This window comes from Trichechus manatus, unplaced genomic scaffold (assembly GCF_000243295.1).
Source record: "Trichechus manatus latirostris isolate Lorelei unplaced genomic scaffold, TriManLat1.0 scaffold00093, whole genome shotgun sequence".
Lineage (NCBI taxonomy): Eukaryota > Metazoa > Chordata > Mammalia > Sirenia > Trichechidae > Trichechus > Trichechus manatus.
The window spans coordinates 7,570,893-7,589,896 of NW_004444029.1; the positions used below are offsets into that span (position 1 = coordinate 7,570,893).

Genomic DNA, 19,004 nt, shown 5'->3' on the forward strand with positions numbered 1-19,004 from the left:
GCTGAGCGGCGGCGGCGGCGCGGAGCAGGGCCCGGCGCTGTTCAACGGGGACATGGATCCCGAGGCCGGCCCCGGCGCCGCGGCCTCGTCGGCCGCGGACCCTGCTATCCCCGAGGAGGTGAGTGCGGCGCCGGCCGGCGCTGGTGTTGACTCGGGCAGAGGCGGTGGCGGGGCTCGCGCCCTCGGCCGCCCTCTCCCTGGCGCGGGGCTGCGGGCAGGCATCGCCCCCGTGCCTTCGCCGCCGGCCGCTCTCCGCGACGTAAACACCCACGGCGGCCCGGGGGACTTCCCGGGCCCCCGCCCCAGATGTGGGGGTTCGGGCGGCGGGGCTGAGCGGGAGGCTGTCAGTAGGGGGCGAAACCCGGGCTGCCGGGAAGGTCACGCCTGCCGAGGTGGCCAGCCGCATCTGTGAGGTGTTTTCGTGGTTTGGGGGATGGGGGCGGCCCTGGTGAGGAGGGAGGTTAGTGGTGGAGCCGGGACCCCGGGCCGAGTTGCTCTTGTAGGCGATTTTCCATGGAGTGGGGATGACGGGGCGCCCGGTTCCCTCCCCGCTCTCCCCGACTGCCCCCCGTTCAGGCCGCTGCCCGCCCTCCCGCTTTCCTACTTGTTCGGGAATTTCTATTCACCTGTTCTGCTCGGCGGATGGTTTTAATTTAGTCTTTACCTTTTTCACCCCCAAATCCCCCCGGTTCCGCTGTCTTTTCATCCTGTCTCAGGCCACCCGCTCCTCATGTTTGTTAGCGCTCTGTCGCTGACTGGTGACCCCCATCCCAGTGCCATCCGCCGCCCCGCTCACTCTCCGGTGGTTGGGACCTGCCGCCTCTTAACCTCCACTGCTACCTGAGTCCATCTTCACACTTGTCTTACCTAGTCCTCTGGAGGCGCTTTCCTCCTTCCACCGCTCCACAACATTACCTATTGTCTTCACGAATCCTCTGGACACTTTGGAGTCAGTCACTTTCCGAATCCCTGAACCTATCAAGGTTCCCTCAAGTTCCTACACTTTGAGTTTCTTGTCACCCTTGCACTGCTGACACTTTTGGCTGGGCTTCCATTGCGCGTTCACCTCTCTATTTAAACCTACCCATTTTCTGTAGGCTTGATGTATTTTTTTTTTCTGTTGTCCTTTTTGTCCCAGTTTTCATTTTTACTCTCTTTAGTCCTTGCCTTTCTCAGCTTTTTTCATTATTCGGCCTCTCATCACCTTGTCACATTACTTTATTTGCATATCTTTTTTTATTACATAAAATTTCTTGCGTTCAGTATTTGGTGTTTTATTGCATAAAATAATATACTTCGTTGTACTTTACAAATAATAAGATAACCCTCTGCCATCAAGTCGATTCAGACTCGTAGTGACCCTATAGGACAGAGTAGAATTGCCCCCCGGTATCATAAAGAGCCCTGGTGGCACACTGGTTGCAGTGCTGGGTTGCTAACCAGAAGGTCGTAGGTCGGAACGCACCAGGGGCTCCTCGGGAGAAAGATCTGGCAGTCTGCTTCAGTGAGGATTTACAGCCTTGGAAACTATGGGGCAGTTCTACTTTGTCCTACAGGGTCGCAATGAGTTGGAATCAACTCCACAGCAATGGATTATGGGGTTATATGGTGTAATAACTGGGCTTTACCATTATTGATTAGATAATGTGCCTTATTCTGTTGACTTTGCTCCAAGTTCTCTTTCCTTCCTACTAACATTTTGTCCCCCAGTTCTCTTAACCTCTCATTCTTTCTTCTGTCTATACTGTTCGCTTTTTCCTGCTTGATTATCTTTACTCTGGAAAGTCATCTGATGTGGTTGCTTTATTCAGAATCGTTTGCTTGCAATAATATTTGTTTTCCACTCTCTTACACCACCTCCATCTATGCCCAAAATGTGTTCTATACCATCATTTGATTTAACCTAAATTTCTCAGGTTTTTCTCCCATCTTTCTTACCATCATGAGGCCACACCACTTTCCACTTCCTTTCCGGTTTGCATTTCTGCTCAGGTCACTTTCCTCTAAGACCGGCTCATTTCCCCCAACTGCTTCAATTCGAAGGATAGGGCTCTTTTCCTTCTTTCATTTCCTCGTTTATTCTGTTTCCCTTGTCCCCAGTTCCCATGCGTTCTGCCTTATTTCCTGGCTTTTGGTACTTGACTTGCTGAAGCTTCCTCTTGTCTTCCCCACACCTCCACATTCCATCTTATTTATAAACAGCTTTGTTCCATTGACATGGAAATGTATTTTTAGGATACATTGTTTTTAGTGGGCAAATACTAGGGGTCACGTCTGCTGTCGGTTTTTTGCGTGAATCGGATATGCCTTTGTCTCACCAGGCACAGGTGCCTCTGGGCTTTACTTTACTCTGAAGTGTGTGTGTGGTTTTGTTGAACTGTACCGTTGTTTGAAGACTGTTGGAGTGGAAGAATAGATAAATTATTGGGTATGAGTTATGGAATTGTAATTCTGTGATTATAATATTATTTACATCGGGAACTTGATTTCAGACTTATTAGAACAACTTACAATGATAGAGGGCCTTTGTTAAAGGAAAATCTCTACTCTGTTAACTTGAAAGGGCCAGATTGTTTGGAGTTTAAGGGTTCCTGGACTCTATGAAGACTGTGATCGGTAGGTGAGAGCTAGGGCCATGGGTTTCTGGATTTGGCACACTTCCTAGGCAATTTTCATTTCCACCAATGCTTGAGAGCCTCTAGGCTGGATGAAGTTAAGTTGAAATTGCCAGTAGTTGGAAAGCGTGTTCATATCCCCTGAAACTGTAAGAATCCTCCTAATTTTAAGTAGTTAAAGGAGGTGTGTTTCTCACCACCCCCTTCACCCAGGTTTTGATGTTGACTGTTGAATAGTCCATTTTCCTCTGTATTTTCATACGGCTGATAATAAATGTATTGTGGGAGAGTAAATGATGAATTAATTGAATGTATGTATGAATGTTACAGATGGTAGAATGCATTCCTCCAAGAAATAATTTTAAATTTGGAGTTGATATTGTTAATTCAGTGGAAGCTGAAACGTACTGTGATCTTTTAAGTTGAACTGTCTTCCTTATATGCCCTTAAAGGGATATCTTATAATTGCCAAGTACTGAAAAGAAATGAAAAATTGTGCTTGTGTATAGTGACATATTTTATTCTAAAGAAGTTATTTTGCTGTTGTTAGGTGCCACCCAGTCTTTTGACTCCTAGCTCCCCCACGGCTAACAGAATGAGATGTTGCCTATTCGTGCATCATCCTCACAATTGTTGCTATGCTCACCTTACCTGACAGTAAATATAGGTGTTTTACAAAAAGTTTCTCAGAGGGAAATTTCAACTCCACCAAAATATTTTTTTTAATTATAGAGGCTAAGCGTATTCATTATAGAAAAATTAGAAAGATAAAAATACAAAAATAAAATTAAAAAATCATCTGTAAACTTGCCCCTTAGATATAACTACTATAAGCATTTTGGTGAATACCCATCTGCTTTTTATGCATGTATAATACACTGTGTGTAGTTTCATAATCTTTTTTAACCTAAAAATATAGCAATATTTTTTACATATTATTAACCATACTGTGATTTATTTAACTAATCCTTTTGGGGGGGGTGTTAGATTGTTTGCATATTTTTACTGTTATCAAATATCTTGAACATAGAATGTAGATTTTAGTTTTTAAAATTATATTAAGGAGTGAACAAATTTCATGTCCTGTATTTGTAAGTTTAACTTTGTAGATGCTCAAAATAGAATATTCTGATAAATGACAAGAGCCTATTAAACAGTCATCCAATGAATGTGCTTATACTTTAGCTAATAAACATTTACTTCTTACCATTTATGTTTCCCTGATGTGACTTTCTGCCTGTGACCATATGGTATAAGATTACCAGAGTGTGATTTTTATTAACTAGTCTTCTTACGCTGTGTTTCTGGAGGAGGGAGCCTCTCACAACTGCATTACAGTTACTGTTGTATTATTTTCTGTTTTCAAGATGTCTTATCTCCAGTCCTGGTTAAACTGTGTGATTATAGTAATGCATCACTAAGGACTATTTTGGGATGGAATCTCCCTTGTAACAAGGTCCTCTGTATGAAAGCATGTTTTCGTGAACCCTGCTAAACCAGGATGAATTCCACATGCCTCAGAAAAGCGGTGGCCCCACTAAAGTGTGTGCTTGTGCAGTTCTGGCCTTTGCCATTGGTGTTGGTAGGTGCTGTCAACTCGCTTCCAACTCATAGCTACCCCATGCAGCAGAGTGGAACTGCCCCAGAGGGTTTCCTAGGCCCTAGTCTTTACAGGAGTAGATCTCCAGGTCTTTTCTTCCGTGGAGCTGCTGGCTGGGTTTGAATCACGGACTGTTCGGTTAGCAGCCGAGCACTTAACCATTGCGCCACGAGGGCTCCTTTGCCGTTATTTGTCTGAATATATTTGAAGGTGGACAAAATGTGTTCTTTAGGCAAAACTCTAAAATAGCTCTTCTTTGGTATTTTTAGTGTTTGTTCCCTTTCTGTACTTTCCTTCTCATTTAATAAACGAGAAATGAGAGTGAGACACTCACTCCTTTTCTTTAGAAAATTATTGACTGTCAGTCACTTACCGTATGCTGGCTGTAAAAGGAATCAGTGGTAAGTAAACAGGTAAGAAAGGAATGTTGGGACTGGGTGCTTGACTCCTTAAACCTAGTAAACTTGAGGGGCGCTTGATTTAATTGCATTAGAATAATAGGCTAGAAAAATGATACTAGGATAACAGGCCAGAGAAGCCTTTAACTTTTCTATTTCCCTGTCTGCCCCCTTGCTTTCCTGATTAGGAAGAATAGGAAGCTGATCCAGCTATAGCAGCTGGAAGCCTGAACTGGTGAAGTTCTTTAAGTGGTGGGAAGAGAGGGAAGGAGCAGGCTACACTGTTTCTTGTTTTGGTTTTTAGGATTTTCTAAGACCTGACGCTTACCCTGTAGTATGGGGTCACTAATCAGTGTTCTTCCTTTTCCCTTTGTCTCCAATGGTAAAGCTGTTTTCTCCTTCAAATCTGTAGAAGTGCATTTTGTTTTCTTTGACGTATTCACATTAACTTAAAAACTCATTGGTGTCAAGTTGATTCCGACTCATAGGGACTCTATAGGACAAAGTAGAACTGGCCCAAAGAGTTTCCAAGGCTGTAATCTTTATGCAAGCAGACTAGCACATCTTTCTCCTGCAGAGCGACTGGTGGGTTTGAACCACCAACCTTTGTGTTAGCAGCGGGGTGCTAAACCACAGTGATACCAGGGCTCCTTGACATTAACTTAGCTGAGTAGTTAGTGAACATTTTGTGCCACAACCCCTTTGTTTTATGAAATCCACTGTGTTCCTATGCTTCCTAAATTTCTGCCGAAATTGTCACTAAAATAAGCTGCCTTTTTAGTAACCCTACTGTGATGTTGCCTTCTTCAGAAGTTGGATTTAAGTTCTTTACCCATTCCCTTTGTCTATTTTACCTACACTGGTTGTTCTGTGAAGTTAGAATCAGAAATAGTTATAGAACTCCTAACTTCAAAATAGGTGAGCCTGTTTATGAGCTTTTATGATTTTTAAGATTAAGTAGTGTTTTCATGAGAAGTCTTAGTGTTATAGATAATGTTAGCGTAAGAAGCAAACATATAGCTTTATTTGTTCCATGTCTCTCTTAAATATTTTGTGGTGGAAGTGACATGTTCTGGGGGATAGTTTTTGTTTTTCAGTTTCCTTTGGCTACCAGCCTAGTTTACTATCACACTTCACTGGCATGACTGTCAGAAGAAACTCTCAATCCAGTCTCCACCCTAACATTAAGCAATTCTGTTTTTCTCCCTTCTACCCTCTGAGATTATTTCGGTTTTCACATTCTCTCTTGGGTGTAAAAAAATCATTATTCTTGTTCCTTTCCATACCAAGGCTATGCAGATAGAGGGAAATTGATGCTCAGTAACTTTTTATTCCCCAGCCCTGGGAATGCCCTGGATACAGAGTATCAAAAATTGCTTTGAACCCAATTAACTTTATATCTTCTGGAAGCTCTGTAAGAGCCAATGAAACATCATTTCCATTCTTGTAATGTAGCTGCAGCTATTGACAACAGTTTTGGGGCAAATGTACCATAGAGTGATGGTTTTCAAATTACTCTAGGGCAATTAAAAAAAAGAAAGGAAAACACTTTACCACTGTGAGAATGCGTTCTTTAAAGTGCTCCATACATACAGACGTGAAACACTTCTTGTCTGTTCGTAGTTTTTCCATCCTCAACTTCTAGAACAGTACCTGGCACATAGCTACTCAGATATTTAGTGAAATAATTAATGAATGAGACCCTATTAGGTGGGATGCACTCTGGTTTTCCGTACTATCCAGTTCTCTTTTTTTGTGCTAGTCATAAAAATCAGCTTACTGGATTGATAACCCTTTGGTTGCCACAGGCAGTTTGGAAAAACACTGTTTTGGGTGTTCCAAGGACCTTCTTCAGAGATCACCGCAAGCCTCTGTTTAGTCTCCCATACCTCGTTGCTGTTAGGTGCCATCCAGTTGGTTCCAACTCATAGTGACCCTGCATACAGCAGAATGAAACACTGCCCGGTCCTGTGCCACCCTCGCAATCGTTGTTATGCTTGAGTCCATTGTTGCAGCCACTGTGTCGGTCCATCTCATTGAAGATCTTCCTCTTTTTCGCTGATCTTCTACTTTACCGAGCGTGATGTCCTCCTCCAGGGACTGATCCCGCCTGAGAACATGTCCAAAGCCCTATGCCTTAAGTTCTTGTATCTGCTTTACATATTCATTCCTTGAAAAAAATTATGGCTGTGAAAGTTTTAGAGCTATGGTGTATAGAAATTGGCGCAGCGTGAATCTTCCCAAGTGTCAGGCTCTGTAGAAAATTTTAACAACTTGCGTCTAAGGCAGGGTTTTAGCAAACTTTTTTGGTAAAACCACACCCATTCCATCGAGCTGATTCCGATTCATAGCAAGGGTCTGTAAATATTTGAGGCATTGTGGGCCATGTAGTCTCTGTCATAACTGCTCGGTTCTGCCATCAGTGCAGAAGTGGCTGTAGACTGCATGTAATGAATGAGCAGGCCTGGGTTCCAATAAGACTTAATTATGGACACTGCAGTTTGAATTTCATGTAATACTCATATTTCACGAAATGATCTCCTTTTGATTTTTTCCATCATTTGCTTGTGGGGCTGTACAAAAACATGCGGTGGGCCAGGTTGGGCCCAAGGGTCGGTTTTCTGACCCCTGGTCTAAGGAAAAGAAACTATATCTTATTTAAGGTTTTGAAATTAAGTTGTGGTTTAGAGGTCTGTAGAATGTTCATAATCACCTTTTTAAAAAAAATCAGAGTTATTGAGATATAATTTACACTCAATAAAATGTACCATTTTAAGTATACAGCTGGATGAGTTTTGACAAATGTATATAGTCCTGTAACTACCACTGCAATAAAATTTCCACCATCCCCAAAAGTTCCATTGTCCGTCTTTGCATTCAGTCCCCTCCCGCCAACCTCAGTGTCTAGCAAACACTAGTCTGTTTTCTGTTTCGGTAGTTTTGCCTTTTACAGAATGTCCTATAATCATGTGTAGTCTGATGTATGTAATCATGTATTTGGCTTCTTACACTTAGCATAATGCCTTTGGGATTCACCCATGTTGCTGCATGTATCAGTAATTTTTTCCTGTTTATCATTTTGTAATATTCTATTATATGAATGTACCACAGTTATTCATACATTTACTAAAGCTATTGTCATTGAGTCGATTCTGACTCTTAGCGACCCTATAGGACAGAGTAGAACTGCCCTGCAGGGTTTCCAAGGCTGTAAATCTTTATGGAAGCACATCTTTCTCCCTTGGAGCAGCTGGTGGGTTCGAACCGCTGACCTTTCAGTTAGCAGCTGAGCGCTTAACCACTGCGCCACCAGGGCTCCTATGCATTTAGCAGTTGATGGATATTTGGTCTTTTTTTTTCTAGTTTTTATAAATTGTGAATAATTGTGAATAAATAAGTTTGGCTTTAGGTTTCTGTGTGGACATTGGTTTTCATTTTTCTTGAGTAAGGAACTAGAAATTAGATTGGTGGGTTGTATGATAAGTATATGTTTCAATTCTATAAGAAACTGCCAAACTATTTTCTAAAGTGGCAGGACCAATCTGCATTTCCACCATTAATGAATGAGAGCTTCAGTTGCTGTATATCCTTGTTAGCACTTGATATTGTCAGTCCTGTTAGTTTTAGCCATTCCAGTAGATATGTGGTAGTATCTCATTGTGATTTGAATTTGTATTTTCCTAGTAACTAATGATGTTAAACACCCTTTTATGTGCTTATATACTATCCATATATTTTATTAGGTGAATATCTGTGTAAATCTTTGTATTTGGTGTTTATTTTATGACGAAGTTGTAAGAGTGCTAGATACATTCTGGATAGAAGTCCTTTATCAGATATGTATTTTGCCCATGTCTTACAGTCTGGCTTGTCTTTTCATTTTCTTAAGTGTCTTTCAAAGAGTAGAGGTTTTATTTTGGGTGAAGTCTAATTTATCAGTTTTTTCTTTGATGCCTCATATTTTTTGTGTCCTATCCAATAAATCTTTGCCTAACTCAAGGTCATAAAGATTTTCTCCTAGACATTTTATAGTTTTGTCTTTTCCATTTAGGCCTGTGATGCAGTTGGAGTTAATTTTTGCATGTATTGTGAGGTAGGGGTTAAGGTTCATATTTTTACGTATGAACGTCCAGTTTTACCATTTGTTGAAAAGACTGATCTTTTTCTATTTACTTTTGCATCTTTGTTGAAATCAGTTGATTTTATATTTGAGTTTTAGATTCTTTAGTCTGTTTTATTGATCTGTATGTTTATTCTTATGCCAGTACCACACTGTATTCATTACTACTCCACGCTGTACTCATTATTCTGGAGCTTTGGTGGCACAGTGGTTAAGAGCTCAGGCTGCTAACGAAAAGGACAGCAGTTTGAATCCACCAGCCACTCCTTGGAAACCCTATGGGGCAGTTCTGCTCTGTCCTATAGGGTTGCTATGGGTTGGAATCAACTCGATGGCACACAAAACATAGTTAAGTCTTAAAATTAGGTAAATCTGGCTCAGAGGATTTATAGAACTTTGGATTTGATTTTTAAATTTCTTTTGTTACTGTATTTTTGGGAGGAGAGGGTCTATACTTTTCTTTAGATTCTCAAAGGTGTCTTCTACCCCCCAGATACTTAAAACTCACTTCTGTATAGAGTTAGTATAGCCCTATCTTGAGTTATGTGGTGGTGAGGTTCATGAAAAGTGGCAGGTAAATAAAGCATGTTTAATCCAAAATTAGTTTTGTTATAAGAAATAAAGGTAATATTCTGGTAGGCTGCACCAAAAAGTCGGTTATATCCTTTTTACCATATTGCAGAAATAGGAACTGTTATCAAGATATATATGGGGGAAGATGAATATATAAAATGTTTATTCATCAAAAAAAGTCACTGAAAATGTCAATCAGGCTGCAGAAGATAATAGTTTACAATACTAGCTGTGTTGCTGTCCATTTTCATTCTAAGGGTTCTTTTATTTGAAACCTGTGTCATGTTGTGTGATTTGTTAATCTTAGAGGCATCATTACATTGTTAGGTTTTTAATAAAGATAAGCGTATAGTGGTTGTTGACCATATATCCATCTTTCCAGTGGGGCCTTTGAGGCCTTTCACGTTTTAAAAAATTATACTGGTGAAAATTTTTCACTGGTTCTTAGCTCGGGGTCTTCCCTACACTATAAAATGATGTTTCTGGTCATGATTTTCCTTTAAACACTGAAGAATAAAAAATCGGGAAACACAGGTTCATAGAACCTAAGTCTTGAATGGAAGGGAGATATTGTCCAGGGAGGTAGGTGGCTTCTGTGCATGTTTTAAAGAACGTCATTCCAATTTTACTTGGCCACCTTATAAATTTTGGAACTACTTCCAGGGAGAAACACGTTTTGGCAGACTGTTTTCAACTCTTATTCCAAAATGTGTGTGTGTGTGTGTGTGTGTGTGTGTGTGTGTGTGTGCGCGTGCGTGTTAACACAGTGTTCATCGCATTATAAAAGATGCTTTAACTGTGCTTAAATTCAGAAAATACTCTTATGTCTTCTGTTTCTTACACTAAATGTATAAACTGCAAATTAAAGAAAATTTTTAGTTTCTTTTTAGAACATTTTAACTAAAATAAAATTTTAGGATGTTTTGAATTAGCCACTTACCTTTGAGTGTTTTAAAGCAGTTTGAAACACTGCTTAGGGCTGGTCCCCCATTGATGTAGGATTTTTAAACTAAATTTGCTACCTTGCAGCATTATTGTGGTAGGTATAAATTCCTGTTTGGGCTTAGAGATGTGTTTTTTAATATTAAAGGGAATTACTAGTGCCAGCAGTAAAAGTGTAAATAGTTATTAGAACTTATATTTTATGTTTTATATTGTCAAACCTGGGTCTCTATCCCTTTTCCTGTGTTTTAAAGTTTATACTCTCTACTTAGAAATCAGTCTGTAGCTTGGAGGGAAAAGACAATTATTAATTTAAGAGTCTTGGTTAAGTAGGTGTGATTATTTTTAAAGAGCTCTTGTTAACATAATTTCTGCTAATGTTATATGAAGGTAATTTAATTCCCATTTATTACTTAAAAATCATATCTTTTCTATGAATGCAGAACAGTTACTGCTTTTATAACTTTAAAATTTTTTTGGACTATAAAAAGGTAAAATACTATTGTTATTACTCTTTAAATAACTAAAAATTGCTTTGTGACACCTTATATTGCTGTACTTCCATGGGAATGGTGACAGAGAACTTCGGATAGGGAAGAGATTGCAATTCAGAATAGTCTACATTCCTGTTTTCGAACTACCAAAAGTGTTCATTTCCTCTTAGCGTTTACATGATTGCCTCTAACATTTGAAGTTATTCCACCCATATATTCTTAGGAGTCGGAATCGGCTTGACAGCAACAGATTTGGTTTGGTTTTTTTCTCATAGTATCAATAAGTTACACCGTCTCGAGGAAGATCTGTCATGTGAAAATTCAGTTCATTGTAACTTTGCGTAACTTTTTTGTACATCTGTGGCAGATGGTACATGATTTTTTACTGCTGAGCTTGGCACTTAATTTTCTGTATGTATTTATGAGGTACACGTTCGGTTATTGGTTATCATAGATGGCTCTTTGAGAGAACAGTTTAGCCATGAAGTTGCGTCACAGCTGTTCGTTCATATGCTGCTTGCTTTTCACTGGTGCCTCATCTTCCGTCTCCCCCCAGGCTATGCACTCAACTTGTAGTAGCCCAGATGTGTTGAAGTGGATCATAGGAGTCGAATGAGAATAAAGTGAGATGATGAATATGGAAGAGTCTTCACAATTCTGTAATGTGATTTTTTGTGCTGATTTTCAAGACAAAAGATAAATACACTTAAATTTTTCCTTTCAGAAATCTTTGTAGTTTTTTGTTTTCTTTTAATGTCCAGTGACATACTTAGAACAGGGATCTAATGGGTTAAAGCTGTTGGCAGTTCTTAGTGTAGGACTGATGTAGACTTAACGTAGGTTTAGTAGAACTGTCTGAATGTTGACTGTATTCCATTAACATTATCTCTAAACCACTATTGAATTAAAGAAACATGAATTGGCAACATTAATATTTTCTGTAAGTGTTTCATAGGAAAGAGGTAGAACTTCTTAATATGATAGTGGAAAGACCATATGTCTCATGGCTTTGTAGGAAAAATGTTAAGCATTATGACTTGTGTGTGTGTTGGCATTTTTAAAACTATGGTCCTGGTCTACCATTTGTTTTGTCATCCATCCAAAGCTATACTGGTGACTTCTGTATTGAGCCATTTCATAGGACAGTAGGCATTCATTCATTCAATAAATATTTGAGTACCTACTATATGTCAGGTACTAGTCTAGATGCTTAGCGGTACATTTGAAAGCAAAACAAAGATCTCTGTCCTTTGCTAGCTTACACTCTAGTGGAGGTGAGGTGTGTGGGAGAAAGATAAACAATAGAATGAAAAAGTAAATTATACAGTATTTTTGAAGGTAATAAGTGCTATGGAAAAACGAACATAGAACAGAGGAAGGTTGGAGTGGGTTGCGATTTAAAATAAGGAGATCAGGGTAGGCCTCAGTGGAGAAGGTGGCATTTTGAGCAAAGACTTATAGGAGGTAAGGCAGAAAACATTTTAGGTAGAAGAACTGGCTACTTCAAAGGTTCTGAGTCAGGAATGTGCCTTGCCTATTCAAGAAACAGCAAGGAGACCAGAGTTACTGGGATGGCTTGACAGGAGGAGGCGAGTAGTAGGAAATGAAGTCAGAGAGTTGTTGGGGTAGGGGTAGGGGGCATGGCCAAAAGCCACTGTAAGGTCTTCGGTGTTTGCTTTGAGTGAAATGGGAAACCATTTAGGGTTTGAGCAGCAAGAGCTGAGTGACATGATCTGACTTAGGTTTTAATAGGATTGATCTGATTGCTGTATAGAGAATAGACTGTAAAGGGGCAAGGGTAGGAGCAGGGGAAACAGAGAGAAGGCTATTACAGTCATCTAAGCAAGAGGTCATGATGGCTCCGACCAGAACGATAGCAGCAGAGGTACTGGGAAGTGGCTCAGATTTTGATTGTTTTGAAATAAGCCAGCAGGTTTGTTGATGGATTGAATGTGAGGTGTGCAAGAAAGAGAAGTATAAAGGATGACTGTCAAGGCTTTTGACCTGAGTGACTGGTAGGGCAATGTTGCCTTTGAAACGGGGAAGAATTGCAGTATAGCAAGCCACGGGGAAAGGGAGGTAAGATATCCAAGATGTGGAGTAAGTAGTTGGATATGTGAGTCTGGAGACCGATCCTCTGGGAGAGACTGCTCACCATATCCATGTGTCCTTTTCTTCTTGGGTGTACAGCTAGACGATATTTTCCCCATGTAGTTAGGTAGGGTCGTGTGATTGAGTTCTTGCTAATGGAATGCAAGCACAAGCATTGTGCTCCATTTCCAGGCCTGTACAAGTAGGAAGGATTGACTTTCCATAGGAGCTGGATGCTTTATGTATTTATGTATTTATGTATGTATGTATGATAGCAGGTGGTAAGGCAGAACATGTGTATACAAATGCTAGTAGGGTAGGTAGATGTGATGATGGGAGGTTTTCGTCCAGTTGCTTCATTCATTTTCAGTGAAGTAAGACTCAAGGTTATCAACTGAGAGTGACGATTTGGGAAATGGTAGCTTAAGGAGAGAGATGAAGGTGTTAAGAAGCTTGTTCAGGAGCTTGGGAGAGTGAATAGATTAAGGATACATAGTAAAGATTAATATATAATATTAAGTTATTTTGTATGAGTTTTCTGGACAGCATTGTGGGCCTAACTTGGTGCAGGTCCTAAGATCAGAGTGAAATGTAACTTGCCAAGGCAATTTAACAATCAGCCTGAGTCATTCTCATTTTGACCTAAAAACATGGAATCATTGGGAAATAGAACGTGAATTTTTACCTCTTTCATGAAGTGTCTACCATTATCCTGCTACCAATTTAAGCTAAATTTCGAGAGGCCTGATTATGAATTTTCTTTCTTTAGTGTCTTCATTCTTTCTGGGTTGGGTATTTAGTGAGTATTGGTCTTGTCTGTATAGAGCAGCATCCCTGGCGCTGCAGTGTGACTTATACTGTCTAGTGAAGCAGTTGTCATCCGGTCACTTTGTCGGCAGCCCTCTTCCAGGGTGACTTGTGTTTGCTCCTGCTTTTCCTATTGCCTGGAATAGCGACTCTCTCCCCACCCCTACTCCTCAGCCTTTCAGACTTAGTTCAAAAACCCACTGCCATCAAGTTGATTCCAATTCATAGCGACCTTATAGGACAGAGTAGAACTGCCCCATAGGGTCTCCAAGGCTGTAATCTTTATGGAAGCAGACAGCCACATCTTTCTCCCAAGGAGCAGCTGGTGGGTTCGAACCACTGACCTTTTGGTTAGCCGCCGAGCACTTAATCACTGCACCACCAAGAACCCACAGACTAAGCTCAGCTACCGCTTATTGTAGGAAACTTTCCTTAAACTCTTTCCCAGACCTAGTTAGATGCTTCTGCTTTGTGTTTTCCTAGCATCCCAAGGTATATGTACATCGTTTCACTTACACCAGTGCTGTGCAGTCCAACTTTCTGTGATGACAGAAGTGTTCTGTGCTCTCCCACATGGTAGCCACTAGCCACATGTGGTATTTGTGCGCTCAAAATGTGTATAGTAGGACTGAGGAACTGAATTTTAAATTTTATTTAGTTTTAATTTATTTAAATGTAAATAGCCACATGTGTCTAATGGCTGCTTTATACAGTGTAACTCTAAACCCGTTGCCATCGAGTTGATTCTGACTCATAGCAGTCCTGTAGGACAGAGTAGAACTGCCCCATAGGGTTTCCTAGGCTGTAAATTTTTATGAAAGCAGATTGCCACAGCTTTCTCTCTCGGAGTGGCTGGAGGGTTCAAATTGCCACCGACCTTCCAGTTAGCAGCCGAGCAACTACGCCACCAGGGCTCCTTAGTCCAGCTCTAGATCCTTTTAAAGTCAAGGCCAGTGTTGATACGTTAGTTTCCTAGTGCTATCATAACAATTACCACAAACTTGGTGGCTTAAAACAACAGAAATATATTCTCTTGGAGTTCATAAAGTTCTGGAGGCTAAAAGTTTTCACTCAAGGTATTGGCAAGGCATGGTCTCGCTGACGAATCTAAGGGAGGATCCTCCTTGCCTCTTCTGGGTTTTGGTGGTTGCCAGCAATCCTTGGCATTCCTTGGCTTGTAGACTCATCACTCCAATTTCTGTCCCCATTGTCACATGGCGTTCTCCCTGTGTGTTTGTGGTTTGTGTCTCTCTACTCTGTCTGTGTCCAAATTTCCCTTTTTTATAAGAACACCAGTCATTGGATTAGACTTAACCCTGATCTAATATGGTTTCCTTTTAACTTGATTACATCTGCAAAGACCCTATTTCCAAATAAGGTCACATTCATGGATATTAGGGGTAGGGACTTCCACACACCTTTTTGGGGGACACAGTTCAACCTAAAACAGATTCATCTTTGTTTCTTCATTGCTTATCAGTAGTACATGTTGTTGTTAGGTGCTGTTGAGTCAATTCTAACTCTTAGCGACCCTGTGTACAACAAACCAGAACACTGCCCAGTCCTGTGCTGTCCTCATGATCGTTGCTATGCTTGAGCCCATTGTTGCAGCCACTGTGTCCATCCTGATGACGGTCTTTCTTTTTCACTGACTCTCTACTTTACCAAGCATGATGTCTTTCTCCAGGAACTGGTTCCTCCTAACAACATGTCCAAAGTACGTGAGACAAAGTCGCTCTATCCTCACTTCTAAGGAGCGTTGTAGCTGTACTTCTTCCAAGACAGATTTGTTCATTCTTTTGGCAGTCCACGGTGTATTGAATATTCTTCACAAAAACCATAATTCAAAGGCATCAATTCTTCGGTCTTCCTTGTTCATATACATACTGGTACTTAAATGACTGAATTCTTTTTCAGTACTCTTAGTCCAAATGGTTATCACTTATATGGAATATGACATTTTCTGCTTCTCCAGACTTTGTCCTTAACTGCAGCTTTCCAGTTTGTTTTCAGAACTATGTTGATCTAAGCAGCATTGAGTTCTGCAGTCCTGTGAAGTTAGTTTGTTTTGTTGGTTTTTTCCCCTCTCCTTTTCCCCTTTAGGACTGAAAAGCTGACACTGAGAGTCCTCAGTGACTCTGAGGGGTGGGGAGTAGTAAGGAGGAAACTTAGTGGGACAGGCGCTGGCTCATGGGGCAGGGGCCAGTTTCTGCTTCAACCACAGCAGTTCCACTTCATAAGCTAATATATTCGAATTGTGCTTAAAATTTCACTTGGAAGAAGAAAGGCTTCTAAAAGATAACACTCTTAGTTGAGGAGACAAGGCATGCACAGGGCAGTGTGTGCTTAAGTGCCAAAGTAGATGAAAGAGAAAAAGAAATGCTGTTGGAGGTCAGAGAAGGAAGGTTGTTATTACAGGCCAGTGAGGTCCTGATGGAAGTTGGTGTTTAACGTGGGAAGAAAGAAGAAAGGAAGAAAGATGTAGTAGGTAGTGGGAATAGAATTTGCCAAGAATTAGAGCTGCAACCATCTGATTGTAATTGGGTAAATTATATGAAATACAAATTGGCAAAATCAGGTGGGACTGGATTGTGGAAAAGAGTGACAGACTGGGGAAAAAAAAAATTGAACTTTATATTGTATGTGGTGGGATGACAGTGGAGATGTGAAATGAAAACTGATGAGAGCAATGTTTTCAGATGATTGAATTGGTCAGGGGGTATAGGATGGGTTCAAGATGGGCAGAGGTCAAACATCAAAGGTTTAGAGAGAGACACTTGGTGAGATGCACTAGGCCACCGTCGCAGGTTAGCTTCTCTGGAAGCAGATACTGTGACATCGGCTGGCATGCAAGATGTTTACTAGAAACCAGCACCCATGAGAGAAAGAGGGGAGAAGCTGGAGTGGGCAGAGGAAGAAGCTGAATTGTGAGGCAGGCCAACCCAGCTTGGTGCTCTAGGGCGAGGACTGCCCATCACAGTATCCCCCCTTGAGCCCTCCCGGCTCAGTGACTGGATGTGGGCTGCAGCTGAGGAGGCCCTTGAAGGAGCTGGCCCTTGGAGGCAGTCTGCAGAGCATACTCCCTGCAGCTGGGCAGCCAGGCCTTCCCTGAAGGAGGAGCAGGGCGGTGCCTCTCTGTCTGTCACAGCCAAAAGGTCTGAGTGTGAGCACTTCTTCCCCAGGGAGCAGATGAGAAATACTCAGAGGTGTTTTGGTTGTCGCAAAGATGGGGGATGGGGCCAGTTGGCCTTTTCTGAGCAAGAACCAGAGAAGTCAGCCATCCACAATGTTCAGGACAGTCCTGCACAGTTAAGAATTGTTCCCAGTCACCACATGGCTTAGAATGACTCACTAGGCTTTGATGCAGGTGAAAAAAGTGATCATTTTATCTGAGCTCAGAAGCTAATTGTTTTATGTATGAGGCACTGTTTTAATATACACCAAGATTTTTGGGAATTCAGTTATCACATAGATTGGAAGAGTATTATTTCATTTGGAACTTTATCAAGAGTTCTTCACCACTTCAGAAAATCTCTTAACTGATGGCATTGCTGCTTGTACAGCATTGATGTCAAATACTCTTCCCTGCAGTTGTAACTGTCGCAGTCATGGTGATTCTATGTGTAGGCGCAAGCATGTGATGCCTTCATTATATTGTTTATTGGAGTAGTTGCCTATGCATTTTTGAAATAAATATTTTATCATAAATTTATTCCTTTCATATGGTTGATAGTGCAGTTAGGGTATTATATTGATTTCTAAGGTTGCACTTAGGCGTGTTATTCATGAATTTCGTTTTAGGATAGTGCAGGAAGTGGTAGAAAACAGTTGTTTTAGACAGGGGGAATTGATTTACGTTTTTAGTAATGGTGGATTGGGTTATTCAGATCAACTCTTCTGATGAAAACAACTGAAAATCTTAGAACTAGTATTTTAAAATCTTAAAGAATTTTGAGAGCTGATAAGCTGAAAAGATAGTGGGGACCTGCCAGGTTGCATTGTAGGAAAAACCAGGAACCCAAAAAAGTGAGTAGAAGATGAATTTGCTTTTGGCCTAAGGGCAGTTGCCCATGTGTATGAATTTGGGCTTTGCTTTTGGCGGACCTCATGGGGTGGAAGGGACAGAAGTCCAGGCCTGGAGTTCATCTAAGATGAGAGTCAAAAAGGAGAGAACAGCATATTAAGATGGGACCCAAGGGGTCCATCAAGTTAAGGGAGAAGCAGAACCAAACGGCCTCCCTACTCCCATATCCAGTTCATTGTAGGAAAAGTTGTATGGAGCAGGGGAGAAAAAGGAAATTAAGAAAAAAACAATCCTTCAAGTTGTGGCCACAGTTTTCATCCTCACACTTCTTTGTAGCTCAGGCTTGTCCTTCCTGAGTGGTCCAGGGCCCTCAAGCCATTTGTCATGGTTCCTGGTTTCAGACTGGTAGGACTCCTATTGCCTGGCAGAGGGAAGGCAAAACATCTGGGGAGGAAGGCACTTTCATCCCTATGGAATTGCCGCTAATACATTTTCAAGGACAGTTTCAAGTAATCAAGCATAATAGTAAAAAAGTAGTTCCTACACACACATACATACACACATTATTCAAGCAGTATTCTTTATATATACCTCAAAGTAAGTTTTTAAAAAAGGAAAATAATAACCAGGCATGCACACAAACGGCACTATGAATAGGAAACAGCAAAGAGCAGAAACAGAGCCACAAAACCCACAAGATACTGGAATTATCAGATGGGTTTAAACATTTGTTGTTTGTTATATTCAACAAATTGAAGACAAGGAATAAGAAGCTATAAAAAGTGATTTAATTGATTGAGAATAAACAAATAGAAGTTCCAAAAATGAAAAATATATCAGATAAACCTGAGGGACAGGTTTAACAGATAATGTCTAGCCGAAGACTGAATTGGTTACCTGGAAGATAAGGCAGAAGAAATTTGCCAGAGTGCCGCACTAAGAGTCAGAAACATAGAAAATATTGAAGAGAGGTTAGGCGACATGGAAGAAAAAAGTGAGAAATAACATATTTAATCAGAGTTCCAAACGAGAGGGGAGAGAGGATGATGCAAAGGTAATATTTGAAATGATACATCTGAGTGATATTTTTCTAGATCTGATAAGAAACCAGTTGATAGATTTAAAACGCTCAATTAATTTTTTTTCCTTTTTTAAATTTTTTTTTATTGTACTTTAGTTGAAGGCTTACAGAACAAATAGTTTCTCATGAAACAGTAGTACACATATTGTTTTATGACATTGGTTAACAGCCCCACAACATGTCAACCCTCTCCCTTCTTGACCTTTTTTTTTGGTGAAAATATACATAGCCAAAGATACATTTCAAAAATTTCTGCATG

The 19,004-nt window shown here is 40.7% G+C and overlaps 1 protein-coding gene across 1 annotated transcript in view; it reads left to right on the forward strand.

Annotated features, from left to right (window-relative positions):
- The first annotated feature begins 6 nt into the window (after positions 1–6).
- BRAF (B-Raf proto-oncogene, serine/threonine kinase) overlaps positions 7–19,004 on the forward strand; it is a 152,403-nt gene continuing 133,405 nt past the window's right edge. Inside the window, exon 1 of the mRNA XM_012557301.2 lies at positions 7–118. Coding sequence (XP_012412755.2) covers positions 53–118 — 66 coding nt within the window. The 5' untranslated portion in view covers positions 7–52. The remainder of the gene's footprint in view (positions 119–19,004) is intronic.